This window comes from Panthera tigris, chromosome X (genome assembly GCF_018350195.1).
Source record: "Panthera tigris isolate Pti1 chromosome X, P.tigris_Pti1_mat1.1, whole genome shotgun sequence".
Classification (NCBI taxonomy): Eukaryota; Metazoa; Chordata; class Mammalia; order Carnivora; family Felidae; genus Panthera; species Panthera tigris.
The window spans coordinates 86,781,089-86,800,251 of NC_056677.1; the positions used below are offsets into that span (position 1 = coordinate 86,781,089).

General features: G+C 35.5%; 1 protein-coding gene across 3 annotated transcripts in view; it reads left to right on the top strand.

Moving 5' to 3' along the window:
• Positions 1-19,163, top strand: part of TBC1D8B (TBC1 domain family member 8B) — a 56,093-nt gene that overhangs the window by 23,059 nt on the left and 13,871 nt on the right. For all 3 annotated transcript variants that reach the window (XM_007093775.3, XM_042974849.1, XM_042974850.1), the window contains exons 8-14: positions 7,486-7,635; positions 8,192-8,342; positions 8,961-9,175; positions 15,107-15,224; positions 16,202-16,487; positions 17,398-17,527; positions 18,524-18,622. In XM_007093775.3, coding sequence (XP_007093837.2) covers positions 7,486-7,635; positions 8,192-8,342; positions 8,961-9,175; positions 15,107-15,224; positions 16,202-16,487; positions 17,398-17,527; positions 18,524-18,622 — 1,149 coding nt within the window. The remainder of the gene's footprint in view (positions 1-7,485; positions 7,636-8,191; positions 8,343-8,960; positions 9,176-15,106; positions 15,225-16,201; positions 16,488-17,397; positions 17,528-18,523; positions 18,623-19,163) is intronic.

A 19,163-nucleotide genomic window follows, 5' to 3' on the forward strand; every position in this document is an offset into this window, starting at 1 on the left:
AGGCCTTGAAAAGGATTCTCCTTTTACTGCTATAGAGACTGCAATTTTAAACCAGTCTGAATATCTTTTATTTAATATCAAGTAGCTCAGCCTTACTTATACAATATAGCCCAAAGCAAAATAGTGGCAAAGCTATTTACTAGTAAAGTATTAGAGAAGGCAAATATTCTTGGCAAAGGGTGGTTAAAAGCTTGATTTTGATGTTTAGTATGTCCTGTATAGAAATGTAGATAGTTTCAATTCAAATTTTCATTTTTAATGCCTAGGAAACTCATGTTTTAATAGATTGATAAAGCTTATCACATTATATCTATTGTATTTTAATTAAAACTTTGAAGAAAAAAATCAACATTAGCTTTACTGGCTATGTTATTCATTTGGATTGGATTATAGAGGCTTTTACCTCTCCATAGTAGAGACTAAAAATAATATGCTCAGTCCATTATAATGCAGTATTGATAAGACTAGCTTTCTCTTTGATAATAGAAAAACACAATGAAAACATGTAATTAAAAAAATATATATCTCAGTTCCAGACACAGAATCTTCATGTTGACCATCAAGAATTTTCTTGCCCCAACTTTATAATCTTTCATTCTCTTCAGGTGTGCAGCCAGGATATTCCTTAGTTTGATGTTAGGACACAGGTAAAATCTGATCAGTCCTGATAGTTTCTCTCCCAGTGCTTCCATATTCTTGCTTATGTCCCTTTTTTCCCTGTCCCATTCCATTTCAGGTTCAGTCTGTGTGTTAGATTTAATGTACTGCTTATCTTTTTTCTTCAGTTTATCTGTGTGTCTTAAACCTAAAGAACTGGAATTTTTCCCTGAAAACTCTCAGGTGCCTCTGGGAGTTGGGTATGCTCAGTTATCAAGAAAGGATTTTGTTTCAGAATGAGTTTATCATCTTTTCAGATATATGTCAGAGTTCTAAGGTTTTCTAGTCTCTCTTACTCATTTCTAGAGGTTTAATAAGAATATGTACAAAATACCAGTCAGTATACGGGTTTGCTAGGAAATGGATTTTTTTTCTAGTGTATTCTTTAATCCCCATTCCCTATTTGCCCCATCCCCCATCTACCTTCCCTGAGGTAACCATCAGTTTGTTCTCTATAGTTAAGAGTCTGTTTCTTGGTTTGTCTCACTCTCTTTTTCCCCCATGCTCATTTGTTTTATTTCTTAAATTCTACATACGCGTGAGATCATATGTTATTTGTCTTTCTCTGGCTGACTTATTTCACTTAGCATTATACCCTCTAGCTCTATCCATGTTGTTGCAAATGGCAAGATGCCCTTTTTTTATGGCTAAATAATAAACACACACACATACACACACACACATGCACCTTTTGTATCCATTCACCTATTCTTGGACAATTGGTCTGTTTCTGTAGTTTGGCTGTTGTAAATAATGCTGCAGTAAATACATATACACCCACACACCCACACACCTTCTTTATCCATACACCTATCCATGGATACTTGGGCTGTTTATATAGTTTGGCTATTGTAAATAATGCTGCAATAAACATAGGGGTGCATTTATCCTTTTGAATTAGTGTTTTTGTATTTTATTGTGTAAATATACCCAGTAGTGTGACTACTGGATTGTAGACTAGTTCTATTTTTAACTTTTTGAGGAACCCCCATATTGTTTTCCACAGTGGCTGCACCAGTTTGCATTCCCACCAACAGTGCAAGAGGACTCTATTTTCTCCACATCCTTATCAACACCTTTTGTTTCTTGTGTTGTTCATTTCAGCTATTCTGACAGGTGTGAGGTGGTATCTCATTGTAGCTTTGATTTGCATTTCCCTGATGAGTGACATTGAGCATATTTTCATGTGTCTGTTGGCCATCTGTTTGTCTTCTTTGGAGAAATGTCTATTCATGTCTTCTGCCAATTTTTTAGTTGGATTTTTTTGTTTTTTGGGTATTGAGCTGTATAAGTTCTTTATATATTTCGGATATTAATCTTTATCAGATATGTCATTTGCAAATATCTTCTGCTTTTCAGTAGGTTGCCTTTTAGTTTTGTGGATTGCTTTCTTCATTGTGCAGAAATCTTTTATTTTGACATAGTCCCAATAGTTTATTTTGGCTTTTTAAAATTTTTAATTTTTAAAAAATTTATTTATTTAAAGTTAATTAACATACAGTGTAGTGTTAATTTCATCACTTACGTATAATACCAGGTGCTCATCCCAGCAAATGCCCTCCTTAATGCCCATTACCCATTTAGCCCATTCCCACACCCACCTTCCCCTCAAGCCTCTCAGTTTCTCTAAGAGTCTCTTATTGTTGCTTCCCTCTCTGTTTTTATCTTATTTTTCCTTCCTTTCCCCTATGTTCATCTGTTGTGTTTCTTAAATTCCACATATGAATGAAGTTATATGATACTCATCTTTCTCTAATTTCTCTTAACATAATACACTCTAGTTCCATCCACGTTGTTGCAAATGGCAAGGTTTCATTCTTTTTTTTTTTTATCACCGAGTTATATTCCATTGTATACATATACCACATCTTTTTTATCCATTCACCAGTTGATGGACATTTGGGCTCTTTCCATTTTTGGCTATTGTTAATATAGCTATAAACATTGGGGTGCATGTGCCTCTTTGAAACAACATTTTTGTATCCTTTGGATAAATACCTAGTAGTGTAATTGCTGGGTCATAGAGTAGTTCTATTTTAATTTTTTTCAAAGTTTATTTTGTGAGAGAGCACACACAGGGGAGGGGAAGAGAGAGGGGGAGAGAATCTCAAGCAGGCTCTGCGCTAAAGGTGGAATTCACGGGGTTGGAATTCATGAACCACAAGGTCATGACCTGAGCCGAAATCAAGAGTCAGACACTTAACTGACTGAGCCACCCAGGTGCCCATATTATTAATTTTTTGAGGAACTTCCATATGGTTTTCCAGGGTGGCTGCACCAGTTTGCGTTTCCACCAACAGTGCAAGAGGGTTCCCCTTTCTCCACATCCTCACCAATAACTGTTGTTTCCAAAGTTAATTTTAGACATTCTGACAGGTGTGAGGTGGTATCTCATTGTGATTTTGATTTTTACTTCTTTGATGATGAGTAATGTTGAGCATCTTTTCATGTCTCTGTTAGCCATCTGGGTGTCATCTTTGGAAAAGTATCTATTCATGTCTTCTGCCCGTTTCTTCACTGGATTATTTGTTTTTGGGTGTTGAGTTTGAGAAGTTCTTTTTTTTTAAATTTTTAATGTTTATTTATTTTTGAGAGACAGCATGAGCAGGGGAGGGGCAGAGAGAGAGGGAGACACAGAATCCAAAGCAAGTTCCAGGCTCTGAGCTGTCAGCACAGACCCTGATGAGGGGATCGAACTCACAAACCGTGAGATCATATGACCTGAGCTGAAGTCGGATGTTTAACTGACTGAGCCACCCAGGCGCCCAAGTTTGATAAGTTCTTTATAGATTTTGGATACTAACCCTTTATCCTATAGGTCATTTGTGAATATCTTCTCCCATTCTGTAAGTTGCCTTTTAGTTTTGCTAATTGTTTCCTTCACTGTGCAGAAGCTTTTTATCTTGATGAGGTCCCAGTAATTCATTTTTGCTTTTATTTCCCTTGCCTCCAGAGACATGTCTAGTAAGAAGTTGCTGCGGCCAAGGTCAAAAGTTGCTGCCTGTTTTCTCCTGTAGGATTTTGATGGTTTCCTGTCTCACATTTAGGTCTTTCATCCATTTTGAATCTATTTTTTTGTGTAATGGTGTAAGAAAGTGGTCCAGTTTCATTCTTCTGCATGTCGCTGTCCAATTGTCCCAGCACCATTTTCTATGAAGCCAGAATTACCTTGATTCAAAAACCCCCTGAAAAGGAGAATTAAAGGCAAATATCACTGATGAACCTGGATGTAAAAATTCTCAACAAGATACTAACAAATCACATTCAATAGTACATTAAAAGAATTATTCACCATGATCAAGTGGGATTTATTCCTGGACTGCAGGGCTGGTTGAATATTCAGAAATCAATCAACATGATACACCACATTAACAAAAGAAAGGATCTGAACCATATGATCCTCTCAATAGATGCAGAACAAGCATTTGACAAAATACCCTCAAGAAAGTAGGGATAGAAGGAACATACCTTAAAACCATATTTTTGCTTTTATTTCCCTTCCCTCAGGAAACAAGTCTAGAAAAATGTTGCTACAGCCAATGTGAGATTACTGCCTGTGCTCTCTTTAAGGACTTTTATGGTTTCCTGTCTCGCATTTAGGTCTTTAATCCATTTTGACTTTATTTTTGTGTATGGTATAAGAAAGTGATCCAGCTTCATTCTTTTGCTATGGCTGTCCAGTTTTCCCAACACCATTTGTTGAAGAGACTGTCTTTTTCCCATTGGGTATTCATTTCCTTCTTTGTCGAAATTAATTGACCATATAATTGTGGGTTTATTTCTAAGTTTTCTGTTCTCTTCCATTGATCTTTGTGTCTATTTTTATGCCAGTACCATGCTGTTTTAATTACTACCACTTTGTAATATAATTTGAAATCTAGAATTATGATACTTCCAGTTTTGTTTTTCTTTTTCAAGATTGCTTTGGCTATTCGAAGTCTTTTGTAGTTCTATACAAATTTTAGGATTGTTTGTTACAGTTCTGTGGAAAATGCTGTTGGTATTTTGATAGGGATTACGTTAAGTGTATATATTGCTTTGGATAGTACAGACATTTTAACAATATTTGTTCTTTCAACTCATAAGCATGGAATATCTTTACATTTCTTTGTGTTGTCTTGAATTTCTTTCATCAGTGTTTTATAGGTTTCAGAGTACAAGTCTTTCACCTCTTTGGTTAATTTTATTCCTAGATATTTTATTATTTTTGTTGCAATTGTAAATGGGGTTGTTTTCTTAATTTCATTTTCTGCTGTTTCATTATTAGTGTATAGGAATGAAGCAGATTTCTGTACATTGATTTTGTATTCAACTTTACTGAATTCCTTTATCACTTCTAGTAGTTTTTGGTAGAATCTTTAGGATTTTCTGTATACAAAATCCTTTAATCAGCAAACAGAAACAATTTTACTTCTTCCTTTCCTATTTGGATACATTTTATTTCTTTATCTTGACTGATGGCTCTAGCTAGGATTTGTAGTACTATTTTGAATAGGAGTGGTGAGAGTAGGCTGGTTTATCTTGTTCCTAATCTCAAAGGGAAGGCTTTCAACATTTTACCATGGATCATTATGTTAGCTGTGGGCTTGTCATATATGGCCTTTATTATATTGAGGTATGTGTCTTCTATACCCACGTTGTTGAAAGTTTTTATCATGAAAGGACATTGAATTTTGTCTGATGGCTTTTGGGATGATCATATGTTTTTTATTTTTTATTCTGTTCATGTGATGTATGCCATTTATTGATTTGTGTATGTTGAGCCATCCTTCCCTCCCAGGGATAAATCCCACTTGATCATAATGTATGATCCTTTTAAAGTGTTACTGAATTTGATTTGCTAGTATGATGTTGAGAATTTTTTGCATCTCTATTCATCGGGATTTTAGCTTATAATTTCTTTTCTTGTGTTCTTATTTGGATTTAGTATTGGGTATTCTGACCTTGTAAAATTTGTTTGGGATTGTTCCCATCCCCTTTACTTTTTTGGAAGAATTTGAGAAGGATTGGCATTAATTCTTTAAATGTTTAGTAGAATTCACCCATGAAACCATCTGATCCAGCACTTTTATTTGGTGGGGGTTTTGGATTACAGATTCAGTGTCCTTACATGTTATTAGTAAGTTCAGATTTTTTTATTTCTTTATGTTTTGTTGATAGTTTTTATTGCGGAAAAATATTTCATTGTTTGGATATACCACAATGTTTATCCATTCACCTTTAATAGGGATACGTTGGTTGCCTTCAATTTTTGGCAACTATGAATAAAGCTGCTATAAACATTCATGTGTGGGTTTTTGTGTGGACATACGTTTTCAACTAGCTGGGTATATACCTAGGAGCACAATTCCTCAATCATATCATAGTAAGGCTATGTTTTGCTTTGTAAGAAACTGCCAACCATCTTCCAAAGTGGCTGTACCATTTTTGTATTTCCATCAGCAGTGAATGAAATTTCTTTTTCCATATCCTCAGCAGCAAGTACTTGTTCTTGTCAGTGTTTTGGATTTTAGCCATTTTAATAGCCAATAGTATCTCATTGTTTTTTTCATTTGTAATTCCCTAGTGATACAATATTGAACATCTTTTTATATGATTATTTGTCTGTCATCTTTTTATTTTCTTTGGAGAGGTCTATATTCAGACCTTTTGCCCACTTTTTAATTGGGTCCTTATTTTTTTAAACAATTTCCTTTCATTCTTCTAATATATTTATAATAGCTACTTTACATTCTTAGTTTACAAAATCTAGGAACTGGGCCCTCTCAAAGACATTTTCTGTTGGTTGCTTTTTAAAAATAGTTCCTGTTTTTATTTTTAAACCTGGCTTTCTCTGATTACCCCCTTTAGTCAGTATAAATTAGTGGCCAGCCAGTGATGGGTCAGTGAGCTCCTTAAATGCTGTGAACCATTAAGTTTTCTACTTTTTGCAAAGGAAATCTTTGTGTGAAAGTATACCTCAAACTTCTGGAAGCTTTTAAATCAGCCTTATCTTTCACTTCTTACCTCCAGAATAGTCCAGAATTGAGCAAATGGGGCCTTCTCCTGTCCCGTTTCTTTCCTAGCCAGTTTCACAACCCTATACGTTTACACGTACTTCTAGGTCCCCAAGAATATGTTAGAATCTTTCAAAGTTCCCTATGGTTATCTAGATCTTCCTTTTAGATTTTTAGCCAGGCTCTAGTTTCCCCCAAACTGAAATCATAGCCTTAGGCATCTGTAGTGCCCTGGGGACTGGGCTTTTTTCACAGACCTGAGTTCTGAATTAAATCAAATGATAACAATACCCTGAGAATGGGGATTTTCTAGGGAGCTGCTAGTCTGATTAAAATATTGACTGTGTTCTGGGGATGGGGATTTTAGTGAAGCTCCAGAAGATCCTTTGGCTGTGTTAATGCAGGCTTTCATGGCTACCATACCTCTGAGCTTGGGAGGGAGGGGTGATGAGAATAGCCTCATGTTAAAACTTCACAGTCTGATGTTCCTATTGATATTCATTAGTTTTAGTTGTATCTCTGCTTTTCAGTTCGTTCTGTGCCTTTGGTTCATTTCCAGTGTTCTGAACTTGTATTTTTAAAAATTCTTTGCCAATATTTTGTTTTTACAGGGGAGTGGGCTCACTGAAGTCTTGAGTTTGCTGTTGCAGACACTAATTTCTTGCTATCTCTAATTTCAAAAGAAAAACAATTGTCTCTCTGAGACATTGCTTCAATATTTATTATGTAGACAGATTGTGCTTCATAAATGATAGATAAAACATGAGCACTTTTTCTTCTTGCAGAAACTTTTAAGCATGCATTTGGGACAATTACATTTTTTCTTTTTTAGGTTCCTATTAGTTCTGATTCTACAGACCCATCCGATAATATTGAGGTACAGTCTTTGACATGCCAGAGAGAATGCAGTAAAACTGTGAACACCGAAGCCTTAATGACAGTATTTCACCCTCAGAATTTGGAGAATCTTAATTCCAAAATGGTAGGAAAACAAAATACTAAAATCTATGGGCTGAAACAGTTTATCAAAAATAAAAATCTTAGAGCAGACTAGAAGGTACCACAATTGAAATCTTCTTTTGGTGCTTGATAAGGTTTTCCAGCAGGTACTACTGTGTGACTTATTTCATTCCATCACATAAAAATGATATTTTCACAAAAAAAGGGTTATTAACAAGAATTAAGATAAACAATGAAAATTGAACATCGTGTTTTATATGCATAGATTGCCAATAATTCTAAAATTGAGGTGAGTGGGGGAGAATAATGGTTCAAAGTTTTACCTCTGAAGTGTAATGCTTTTCCCATTTTTATATGAGTTTAGGTAAGAATTAAAATAGTAAAATACATCTATTATGCTCACGTGGATTTGAAAGATTTGTGAACAGTGCTCCAGTGTTTGGCCTCTGTGAATACTGATTTTGACTTTCTCTGTTCTTGATTTCCACGGGTATTACTTCACAGTGAAGAGAGTTTTCAAGTTATTTGAAAGAAGTTCATTTGTCACCATGTTTAGTTGCTTTGATTTTTTGTTACAGTTGAAAGAAAAAATGAAGGAACAGTCATGGAACATCCTGTTTACAGAATGTGGGCGTGGGGTTAGCATGTTTCGGACCAAAAAGACTCGAGATCTGGTTGTAAGAGGGATTCCAGAGACCTTAAGAGGAGAGCTGTGGATGCTTTTTTCAGGTATTTATTCACTTTACTAACAGATACTAGCCATGCCCCTTCTAGGAGTTATGCACTAAGTAAAAATAATTACAAAGATGGCTAGAACAAACTCTTATTCATGAGTTCAGACTAGTCAAAGAGAGTAAGGTAGTTATGTGTACTTACTTATATATCCACACATCCGTTGTCTGAGCAAATTAGTTTATTAGGCAAGATATGGCTAATTGGTAATATCTCTAGCTCTAGTGTCAAAGGAAAGTTAAGGGAAAAAAAACAGTTTATGAAAATTCTGTTGAATAAAATTGGTGTCCTGGGGCTGGTGCCTGGGTAGGTCAGTCTGTTAAGTGTCTTCTCAGGTCAGGATCTCACGGTTTGTGAGATCGATCCCCGCATTGGGCTCTGCGCGGACTTTGGATTCTGTCTCCCCCACACCCTCCTCTCAAAAATAAATAAATATATTTTTTAAATTGGTGTCCTGATGTTATATTCTAGTGAAGCCTTTTCTTTTGTTTGTACTAGGATATTAATTGAGTATAAAGCTAAATTTAAAGGTTATCCAATTCTTTATGTATATATGCAAGTGTTGGCCTTATTACATTCCTCTGCTTTTGTATGTTAATGCAGTCGTCTTTACAGGTGCTGTTAATGAAATGGCTGCTAATCCTGGCTATTATGCTGAAGTGGTTGAGCAGTCCTTAGGGACCTGCAACTTGGCTACTGAAGAAATTGAACGTGATTTGCGTCGCTCCCTGCCTGAACACCCAGCCTTTCAGAGTGACACTGGCATATCTGCTCTGAGGCGGGTACTCACTGCTTATGCATACAGGAATCCCAAAATTGGATACTGCCAGGTATGACTTCAGTATGAGCCCATCTGTGTACATATTCCAAATGGTAAAATCATATCAAATATAGCTCTATTTGAAAATTGTGATAAGAAAGGTTGGGCTGAGATTGATAAGGGCTTATTTTTTTTTTTTTTTTTTTTAAATTTTTGGGACAGAGAGAGACAGAGCATGAACGGGGGAGGGGCAGAGAGAGAGGGAGACACAGAATCGGAAACAGGCTCCAGGCTCCGAGCCATCAGCCCAGAGTCTGACGCGGGGCTCGAACTCACGGACCGCGAGATCGTGACCTGGCTGAAGTCGGACGCTTAACCGACGGCGCCACCCAGGCGCCCCGATAAGGGCTTATTTTTAATCTAAGTAGATGGTAGCGGGAATACTTAAGAGAATTGGTATTTCATTACTTCATTTTTCTTTTACATTTAACAAGTGTTTATTGCATTCCTGCTCTGTAAAAGATACTTTGCTAGGTGCTTAAGACTATATAAAGATGAATCCTATAAGGATCCTGCCCTTGAAAGTATACGAACGATAAGCATTAAAACATATTCATTGGCAAATAAAAAGCAAGTGGGACAAATTATTAAAGAAATGTAAAGTTCTGTCAGGATTTATCGTAGGGATAAATTATTTTCATCTGGAGGAATCCGAGAAGACTTCGTGGAAGAGGTAGTAGCATTTGTAGGTCTTGATAATTGGTGAATTTTGGATGTATGGAGCTGGAATGAAAGAATGTTCCAGGTAGAAGCATCAGTGTAACCAAACACAGATAGAGGTAAACATAGAATGTATGTAGAACCATGTTTTGTTTCTTAGAAATGTAGGGTGAATGAAGCTAAGTAGATAGAGGAAAAATATCAGGTAGATTGGGAGAGGTCAGGAGTTTGCATTTTATTTTGTTGACAGTGGGGGAATCATTGAAAAAATCCTTTAGGAGCACACTATATTAACTAGGGATGCTAGACTGCTAACACAAATAACCTCAAATAGGTAATAGCTTAAACACAATAGAAGTTTCCTCAAAGGAATAAACGGAAGAGCAAGTATTTAAGTCAATAGGCAGCTCTCGTTCATGAGATTATTCAGGGCCTTAGGCTGAAGCACTCCCTGTCATCTTCAAAACATGGCTTCCAAGATGCTCTTTCATTGCCATTACCATTCACAGGAAACTGGAGAGAGCATGGAGAAACAATTATAGATTTTATTGGCTAGTAGGCCTAGAATGCGCATATATCACTTCATCCACATTCTGTTGGAGGGTCTTAGTTTTCTGGCCACACCTGTTTACAAAGAAGTCTGCAAAATATAGTGTGACTGAGCATATATATATATCCAGATACTATGGAAGAAGGGAGACTGGATTGTGGTGGATAGCTAGCACTATCAGCCACACATTCCTTTATAGTGGGCTGAGCACTTATAATGATTATGTATCAATTGTATCCATTAAATCTTATCAATAGAGAATTTTTTTGAAAAACAATTTGAGTGAATGGATCACCTAAATTACAATGTTTAGCGTATTTTAGGATCTCTGAGAGGTAAAAAAAAAAAAAAAAACAAGTGTGGCACTTCTTTTCTCAAAGAACTTATACTCACAGAGTCCACAATGTTATCTATATATAGTGTAGAGGCACCTTCAAAGTAGGTGGCACATGCTTTTGACTTCTAAAAGATGAGAGCAAAGTTAGAAACATGGAGGGCACAAGGAAAGTTATTCTGAGTTAAAGTAACAATATGAGCAATACCATTCATGTGAGAATAAGCCTACCATGGAGATCAGTCTGGCTAGATTTATGTCAGAATCAAGAAGTAAATAAGTTTGTATAGGACAAAATCATGGAGAATCTTTCAAGCCGAGAAAAAGTCTGAATTTAATAAGCAGGTTTTATTGCTTTTGATCAAAAAGCCATGTGAACTGTACTGACTCATTATGGCTGATGGGACTAGTTGAGAAAGTTCTCATATATTCCTAGGTTGAGTGTTTTTATCATGAAAGAGTGTTGGATTTTGTCAAACCATTTTTCTTTGTCTATTGAGATAATCATGTGGTTTTTTTACTTTTATTCTGTTAATGTCCTGTATTACATTGATGTATTTTCATATGTTGACCCTCCTTGTATTTCCAAGATAAATCTCCCTGGGTCTTGGCTCTATAATCCTTTTTATGTGTTATTGGGTTTGTTGCATCCAGACGACTCCTGAAACAGAATGCTACGGGCACCAGTGACAGTCACAACAAAGTTTATTACAATGAGAGGCAAGGCTGACCGATCGGGACCAACACTCTTGATAAGAGTGCGGCCTCGAACAGCCGGGGTACAGAGTTTTTATAACCGATCACATCGTTTTATCATCACCTGGGAACAGAACAAAGAAACAGTTTCCAGATGAGTTAGAAACAGTTGCCTAATGAGGTGTTTACTTTAGACTTTCTGCCTCTAAGTTGCAACCAGTGGATCTCCTTGACCCTGCCTCTGATGCTCTTTTCTTTGAACTTTTGTTTCCTTAATTGGTGAAGCCTAATTTACAAGAGTAGTTTACCAGAGCAAAGCAAGGCTGTTATCTCTTAACCTTCAGTGTCAACACAAAGCTGTTATTTTTCAAGCTAAGCATTAGCCCTACACTACCTACAATTTAACCCTTACAGGTTCAGTTTGCTAGTATTTTGTTTAGTATTTTTACATTTATATTCATAAAATAAAATGATACCTAGTTAAGATACCTCTTTGGTGTTAGTATCAGGGCCTCATAGAATAAGGTGGGTAGTATTTCTTCCTCTCCTATTTTTTTGAAGAGTTTATAAGGGATTGATGTTAATTCTTCTTTAAATGTTTGGTAGAATTTGCTAGTGAAGCTATCTGTTCCTAGAGTCTTCTTTGCAGGAAATTATGTCATTACTAATTCAGTCACTACTTCTTATAGGTCTATTCAGATTTTTCTGTTTCTCCTTGAGTTGGTCTCGGTAGTTTGTGTTTTTCTAGGAATTAACCATTTTATATCTAGGTTATCTCATTAACCATTTTATATCTAGGTTATCTCATTTGTTAGCATATTCCCTTAGAATCCTTTTTATTTCTGTTAAGATTGGTAGTACTATTCTCTGTTTCTTGATTTTAATAATTTGAGTCCTTTCTCTGTTTTTTATCTTTTTGGTTAGGCTACCTAAAGGTATTTTGGGGTTTGTTTGTTTCAATTTTTAAAAATCTTTTCAAAGAACCAACTTTTGGTTTTGTTGATTTTTCCCTATTTTTTCTATTCTCTATCACATCCTACTTCTGTAGAACTTCAAGATTAACCAGAGGTGAGAGCTTAGGGCCTTTTCTGTTCTTTCCTGAGCATACACACATCTCTGGGCATGCATAAAGCCATATCGTGCACATGGCCTTCTAGATTCCCAGGAATTTCTCAGAGCCTTACAAAGCCCCCTATGGGTATCTCATTACCCAGTTTTTCATTTTGACCCTTTATTAGCCTATTATTTGACCCAACTTTTATCCACTGCCTCAGCAAGCCTCATGTTCAATAACTGCCTCCAATTGTTTTCAACAAACACACTGAGAGAAGGGTTTGCCTATCATGAATGCTGTGTCAGGTCAAATAAACACAGCCTTGTGAGTGGAGTCTTCAAGTGGAAACCACCAGACAGGCCAAATAATGACAATTATGTGAAAATGGGGCTCTGAAGGAGCTCCAGCCCTGCCTGGTCCCTGCAGTGGCTGCTAGGTGTTTTTACTATAATTGCTGGAGTGTTGGTTTTTAAGGCTAATGTGAAGCTGAGGAGGAGGTATGCGTATCAGGCAATTTAAAATGCCACAGAGCTCACTGTTTTTACTGAGATTCAGCCATTTTATTAAATAAATGCTTTCTGAGTTGTTATAAGATTTTGGTTAATTTTCATAGTTCTGAAAAATTGATTCTGACAGTATTTTCCAGTGTTCTTGTTTCTTTTTTTTAAATTTTTAAAATGTTTATTCATCTTTGAGAGACAGAGACAGAGCATGAGTGGGGAAGGGGCAAAGAGAGGGAGACACAGAATCAGAAGCAGGCTCCAGGCTCTGAGCTGTCAGCACAGAGCCCAATGCAGGGCTTGAACTCACGAACTGCGAGATCATGACCCGAGTTGAAGTCGGACGCTCAACCGACTGAGCCACCCAGGCGCCCGAACCAGTGTTCTTGTTTCTTATATAAAGGAGAGCACTTTCAGAGGGCCTTACTCTGCCATTTTCACTGACCACCCCCCTCCCATTATGGCTTCTTTTTAAAAACTTTTTAAAGTTTATTATTTTGAGAGAGAGACCGAGCACAAGCAGAGAAGGGGCAGAGAGAGGGAGACACAGAATCTGAAGCAGGCTCTAGGATCTGAGCTGTCAACGCAGGGCTTGAACCATGTTGCAGACCACGAGATCATGACCTGAGCTGAAGCTGGATGCTTAACAGACTAAGCCATTATGGCTTCTTGAACAGGAAAATTGATGGGGTAAAAACTAAACTTGAGGTCAAATACAGTGCCAGATCTGGCGAGGAATCTACATACTTAATACACAAATCTATAAGAAAAGTATTAAAATATAAAAATGAGCAACAAGCATGAAAAGATTAGTCATAGAACCAAAAGTACAGATGGATTAATAAAGTATAAAAATGAGAAAGTTTGGCCTCAAAAAATTCAGATTAAAACTATGAAATACCATTTTCACCATCAAATCAACAAGGACCAATTGTAATTATTACAATTCTCAGTATTTAGTATTGGCAAAGGAGCAGTGAAATAAACATTCAAACACTGTTGGTCAGGAATATAAATTGGTACAGTCTTTCTGGAATATAATTTGGTAGTAATATGTCATTTAAAAATAGTATTATTTGAATACTTTCATTGTTATGTATATCTTTCCTGAGAAAAGAATAACATACTTCAAGATTTGTATACAAAGGCATTCATTGCAGTGTTACATATAGTAGTGAAAAATTGGATTCAAAATAAATGTCCAACAATAGTAGAATGGTTAAATAATTTATAGTATATTCAACTTACTAGATTATTTCATAGTTATTAAATACACTGTTTTAGAATTATTTAATGGCATTGAGAATGTGTAATAAGATGGTAAGTGAAAAAAAACAAACTTTAGAAGGGGAAAAAGGAAGGAAAGCACACATATGCACACACATAGTACATCAACTTATTAACAGTGGTGGTCTCTGGGTAGGTAGGATACAGGAGATTTAATTTCCTTCATACATTTCCATTCTTTCCAGATTCTATACATTAAGGGTTTATTACCTTCATAACAAGCTCTGTGGCCAAATGTAAAAGTAATGATCTGACATTTGTATGCAAGATAGATTACAAGGAGAAAGTTAGGGTGGAATGGAGAGGATAAAGCAGATCAAAAAGACATTTTATAATAAGAAACTAGGCTGTAAAGACACATTGGATGTGGCAGGTAAAGGGTTTCGAGCATGATCAAAATTAGGATAGCAAAGAAGAGAATCCTGTTTAATGAGAAAAGGTGTTTAGTTTTGAACACAATTGAGGATGATTGATATTTAAGAGATGTTCTCTTGTAGGCAGTTGAAAATACAGATGAAGTTTGTTTCTCCAGTTTTAATATCTTCTTGAAAATTATGTGTTTTTCCTGATTTGCAATAATTAAGATACTTTATTCACTGAATTTAGTGTAAAATTATAGAGGTTTTGCTTATTTTGTTCTATATTCATATTACTGCTTCATTTTCTTTGAATTTACTGTATAAAGTAACTGATTGCAAATGTTAGCCGGACTTTACCTTGTTTTGCTTTAGACTGGCTCAGAGTGCTTGTTTCCATTATGATTACTTTTCATAGTTTTTATTACTGAAACTAGGGTTTGAAAAACAAATGTAATCATCACCCAAGCAGTATTTATTTATTTATTTTTCTGTCAATTTTAGGCAATGAACATTTTAACTTCAGTGCTGCTTCTGTATGCAAAAGAGGAAGAAGCTTTTTGGCTTCTGGTTGCTGTGTGTGAATGGATGTTGCCTGATTATTTTAACCGTCGAATCATTGGTAAACACACACACATACATATCCCATATATAAGCACATATTTTTTTCTGAACAATTTATATGTCTCTTGTAATTATGTACCAATTTATGTATCAAGTGGAAGAACTGATCAATTAGGTTTTGAAATACACAAAATGTAAGCAGTATCAAAATGTTACATTCACTGATATGCTCATGAGAAGAGCTTTTTGTACTGAATATATGATTGGAAAGCTTTTTTTATTATGTTGCTTTTTTAAGATAAAATGCCTGGTCTGTTTCTTAAGAAATAGAAATTTTAAGTTGACTATCTCTGTATTGCTAAAACAGTGGTGATCTGAAGCATCCAGAGCTACTGGAACATTTTTAATAATTACTTAATGAGAGAGAGATTTTAACCAGCTTGAAATCTCTACATTTATATGAATTGTATTCATATTTTCAAGGTTTAAAAGAAGGGTCAATTTCTTAGTTTGTTAATTGTATAATATTTTCTTCAGTCATCAAATATTTATAGATTTTTATACTCTACCTTAAAGCTGTAGGTGGTTTCTACTTTGTACACTCATACGCCTTCAGTATCATAGCTGGGTTATTGATTGCATTTCATTCTTTCATTATAGTTATTTGTGTATTTATCTAAAGTTCTTTCATTATAGTTATTTGTGTATTGATCTGAAGTTCTAGATATTAAGCTCTTTGAAGATGAGGCTATTTCATTAATTGGAGTATCTCTTATGGTGCCTATTACAGGTTTCTGCAAAAGATTGAATAAATTACTGTTCAAATGAATTTGAACTGAGTTTCTCAAGTGCTTCTTGATTCATGACACTTTACTAGCAGATAAAGAGATGTGTGAAATATAGGAAAGGCACTGAAGAAGTTCATAATTGAAGGAATAGAAATGAGATATATTGGCATACTAGTAAGTGGGAAGGTATCAGAAACAAGTCCTTTTGAAGGGGATTCATTTTTAAACTTCTTTTTATGCTCACCAGGTGCCTTGGTGGATCAGGCAGTCTTTGAAGAACTTATCAGGGATCACTTTCCCCAACTTACAGAACGTATGACCGATATGACATTCTTTTCCTCAGTTTCTCTCTCATGGTTCCTCACACTTTTTATTAGTGTGCTGCCTATTGAAAGTGCAGTGAATGTGGTGGACTGTTTCTTCTATGATGGAATAAAGGCCATTTTACAACTGGGATTGGCAATACTTGACTATAATTTAGACAAACTGATCACATGTAAAGATGATGCTGAAGCTGTGACAACTTTAAACAGGTACTGTCAGAACCGTAATGTTTAAATCTGGAGAGCCCCTTGGAGATGATCTTGTTCAGTCCCTTTGTTTTGCAGATGAGGAAATAGCCCTAGAAGCTTTAAACAGTTTGCCCAGTGTCACAAAGCTAGTTGTATGAAAAATCTAGGACTAATGTCCACTTCTCTGTTTCAAAATAAGATATAGTAAGAGCAGATCCCTCTGAAGTAAGTCACTTGGTAACATACACATTTACACTAATATTGTTGATTCGGTACGCTGGGACTTTCATAGTCCCAGTTTGAGCTATAAAGTATTGTTGTGTAAAAGTAGTTTGAAGGGGGAAGAATAGTTGATAATGTTAAAAACCAGTGGGGGAGATCATTCTGATTTTCAGGTAATTTCAGTCAGGTATACTGAGCCTTATTTTCCCAGTACTTTTTCTGTGAATGTTATTTTATATTGGAGCACTTTGTGTGTGTGTGCACATGTACACTATGTACGTATATGTTAAATGAATGGGTCACTATTGTAAGGGTGCATCAAATACCATTTTGTACAGAATAAAATATAAACACTCTGGCATTCAGAACACTCTACGTTAGGGCCTCAATGTATCTTTTTTATTTCTCCTTACGTGCCTCTACATACCCTGTATTCCATCCTTATTAGTCTATGTGGTATTTGCTGAGTACTCTCTGAGCCTATTTGCTTTCCTCATGCTCTCCTCTCTGCCTCTGAAATAATTTCTTCACCATCCCATTCCCCTCTTCCTTGTCTTCCTAATTACTAACCATCTTCAGATTCCACTTCTTCATAAGACCACCCTTTGTCCTATCAGTTGACATTAACCTCTAACTAGGGAGAAATTAGCTATCATTTTCTCTGCATTTTACTTCCACTAATTTTTGTATTACTGTCACTTTTGGATAGGTTCTTTGACAGTGTCACTAATAAGGATAGCCCATTGCCTTCAAGTGTTCAGCAGGGTTCAAATGTGAGTGATGAGAAAAGCAGTCTTATTAAAGTGGATATTACAGATTTGATTAGAGAGTCAAATGAGGTAAGTTTTTTTTTATACCACAAATATAATTACATAGCATAGTTTAAATGATCAGTACTATAGTTATATCTCTAGTGGTATATCAAGAATAAAATAATAATACAACTAAAGATATAATTTAAAATCCAATTTCATTTGTTTATTTTATTGAGGTATAATTGGCATACAATATTATATTAATTTCATGTGTACGATACACTGATTCAACATTTGTATTGTATACATCGTGAACTGATCACTACAGTAAGTGTAGTTATCATCTGTCACCATACAAAGTTAATACAATATTATTGACTATATTCCCTATGCTGTACTTTATATCTCCATGGACTTACTTTATAACTGGAAATTTGTACCTCTTGATCCCCCCATACCCATTTTTTCCCCCTCCAACTCCCCTCTCCTCTGGCAACTACTGCTCTGTTCTGTGCATCTATGAGTTTGGGTTTTGTTTATTTTTTAGATTCTACTTATAAGTGAAATCATGTGGTATTTGTCTTTCTCTGACTTATTTCACTTAGCATAATACCCTCAGGGTCCATCCATGTGTTGCAGATGGCAAGATTTCATTCTTTTTTGGCTGAGTAGTGCTCCATTGTATAAAAATGAGTTCTATCAACTCTTCCTAGGTCATATAGCCTCACCTGCTTCAGTTTGCTATCTTTAAATGAAATGATTCTTACTTGCTTTCACAGATAATGACCACTTATAAATATCTATCACCATATAAAAAGGTGAAAAGTCTTCTTAGAGACTAAGAATTTTTCCAATGTTCTTATACATAGTCTAGACACATAGTAGATTGAATTCTCTCCAGTAAATATATAGAACAACTGAAACGTGGGAGGTGAAAATTTGCATAACCACTGAACAAGTTAGGAAAATAGCTAGAAATAGAACCAAGGCCTCTGAGAATTGAGTCTGATGAAATTCAAGTGTAAGAAAAGCAGATATTTATTATGAATGAGTATCTGCTGAAATCATTTTTTTTTGCAGAAATATGGTAATATTCGCTATGAAGATATACACAGCTTGCGCTGTCGAAATAGGTTGTATGTCATACAGACCCTAGAGGAAACAACAAAGCAGAATGTGGTGAGTATCTGCCCTATGGGGGGAAAGCCAATTGGAGTAACATTTTTTTCCAACTTCCTTTAAAAAATTAACATTTCATGTGAAGAAAATGAATATAACTAAACTTTTGAGCTAGATTCTTGCCACAGCTTAGCTTACTGTAAATTTGAGAGGAAGTAAGTTATTTTCTTCTAATGGAATTATGTTGATTTCTCCAAAGTGTTTTGTTATTTGACCTTTAATATTGAATGTTGTGATATAGGCATTTAAGCATAACATATTTTTGACGTGCTTCATCATTACGAACAGCTGACCTACATAGTCAGTAGTCATTGCTGTTAATATATTTTATTATCCTTAGAAACATAAGGTAAAAAAGCTATAAAACTGTGTTTCTAAGTACTCTCCTTTTTAATATTTGGATGGCTACAAAAGAAGCTGTTAATATTGGTTGTCTCTGGTTAATGGGATTAATAGATTGCTGGTTGGAAGAGGGAGAGTTTTACTTTGCTGTGTATATCCTTCTATACTGATTGAGCTTTTATCATAAGCATGTATTGTT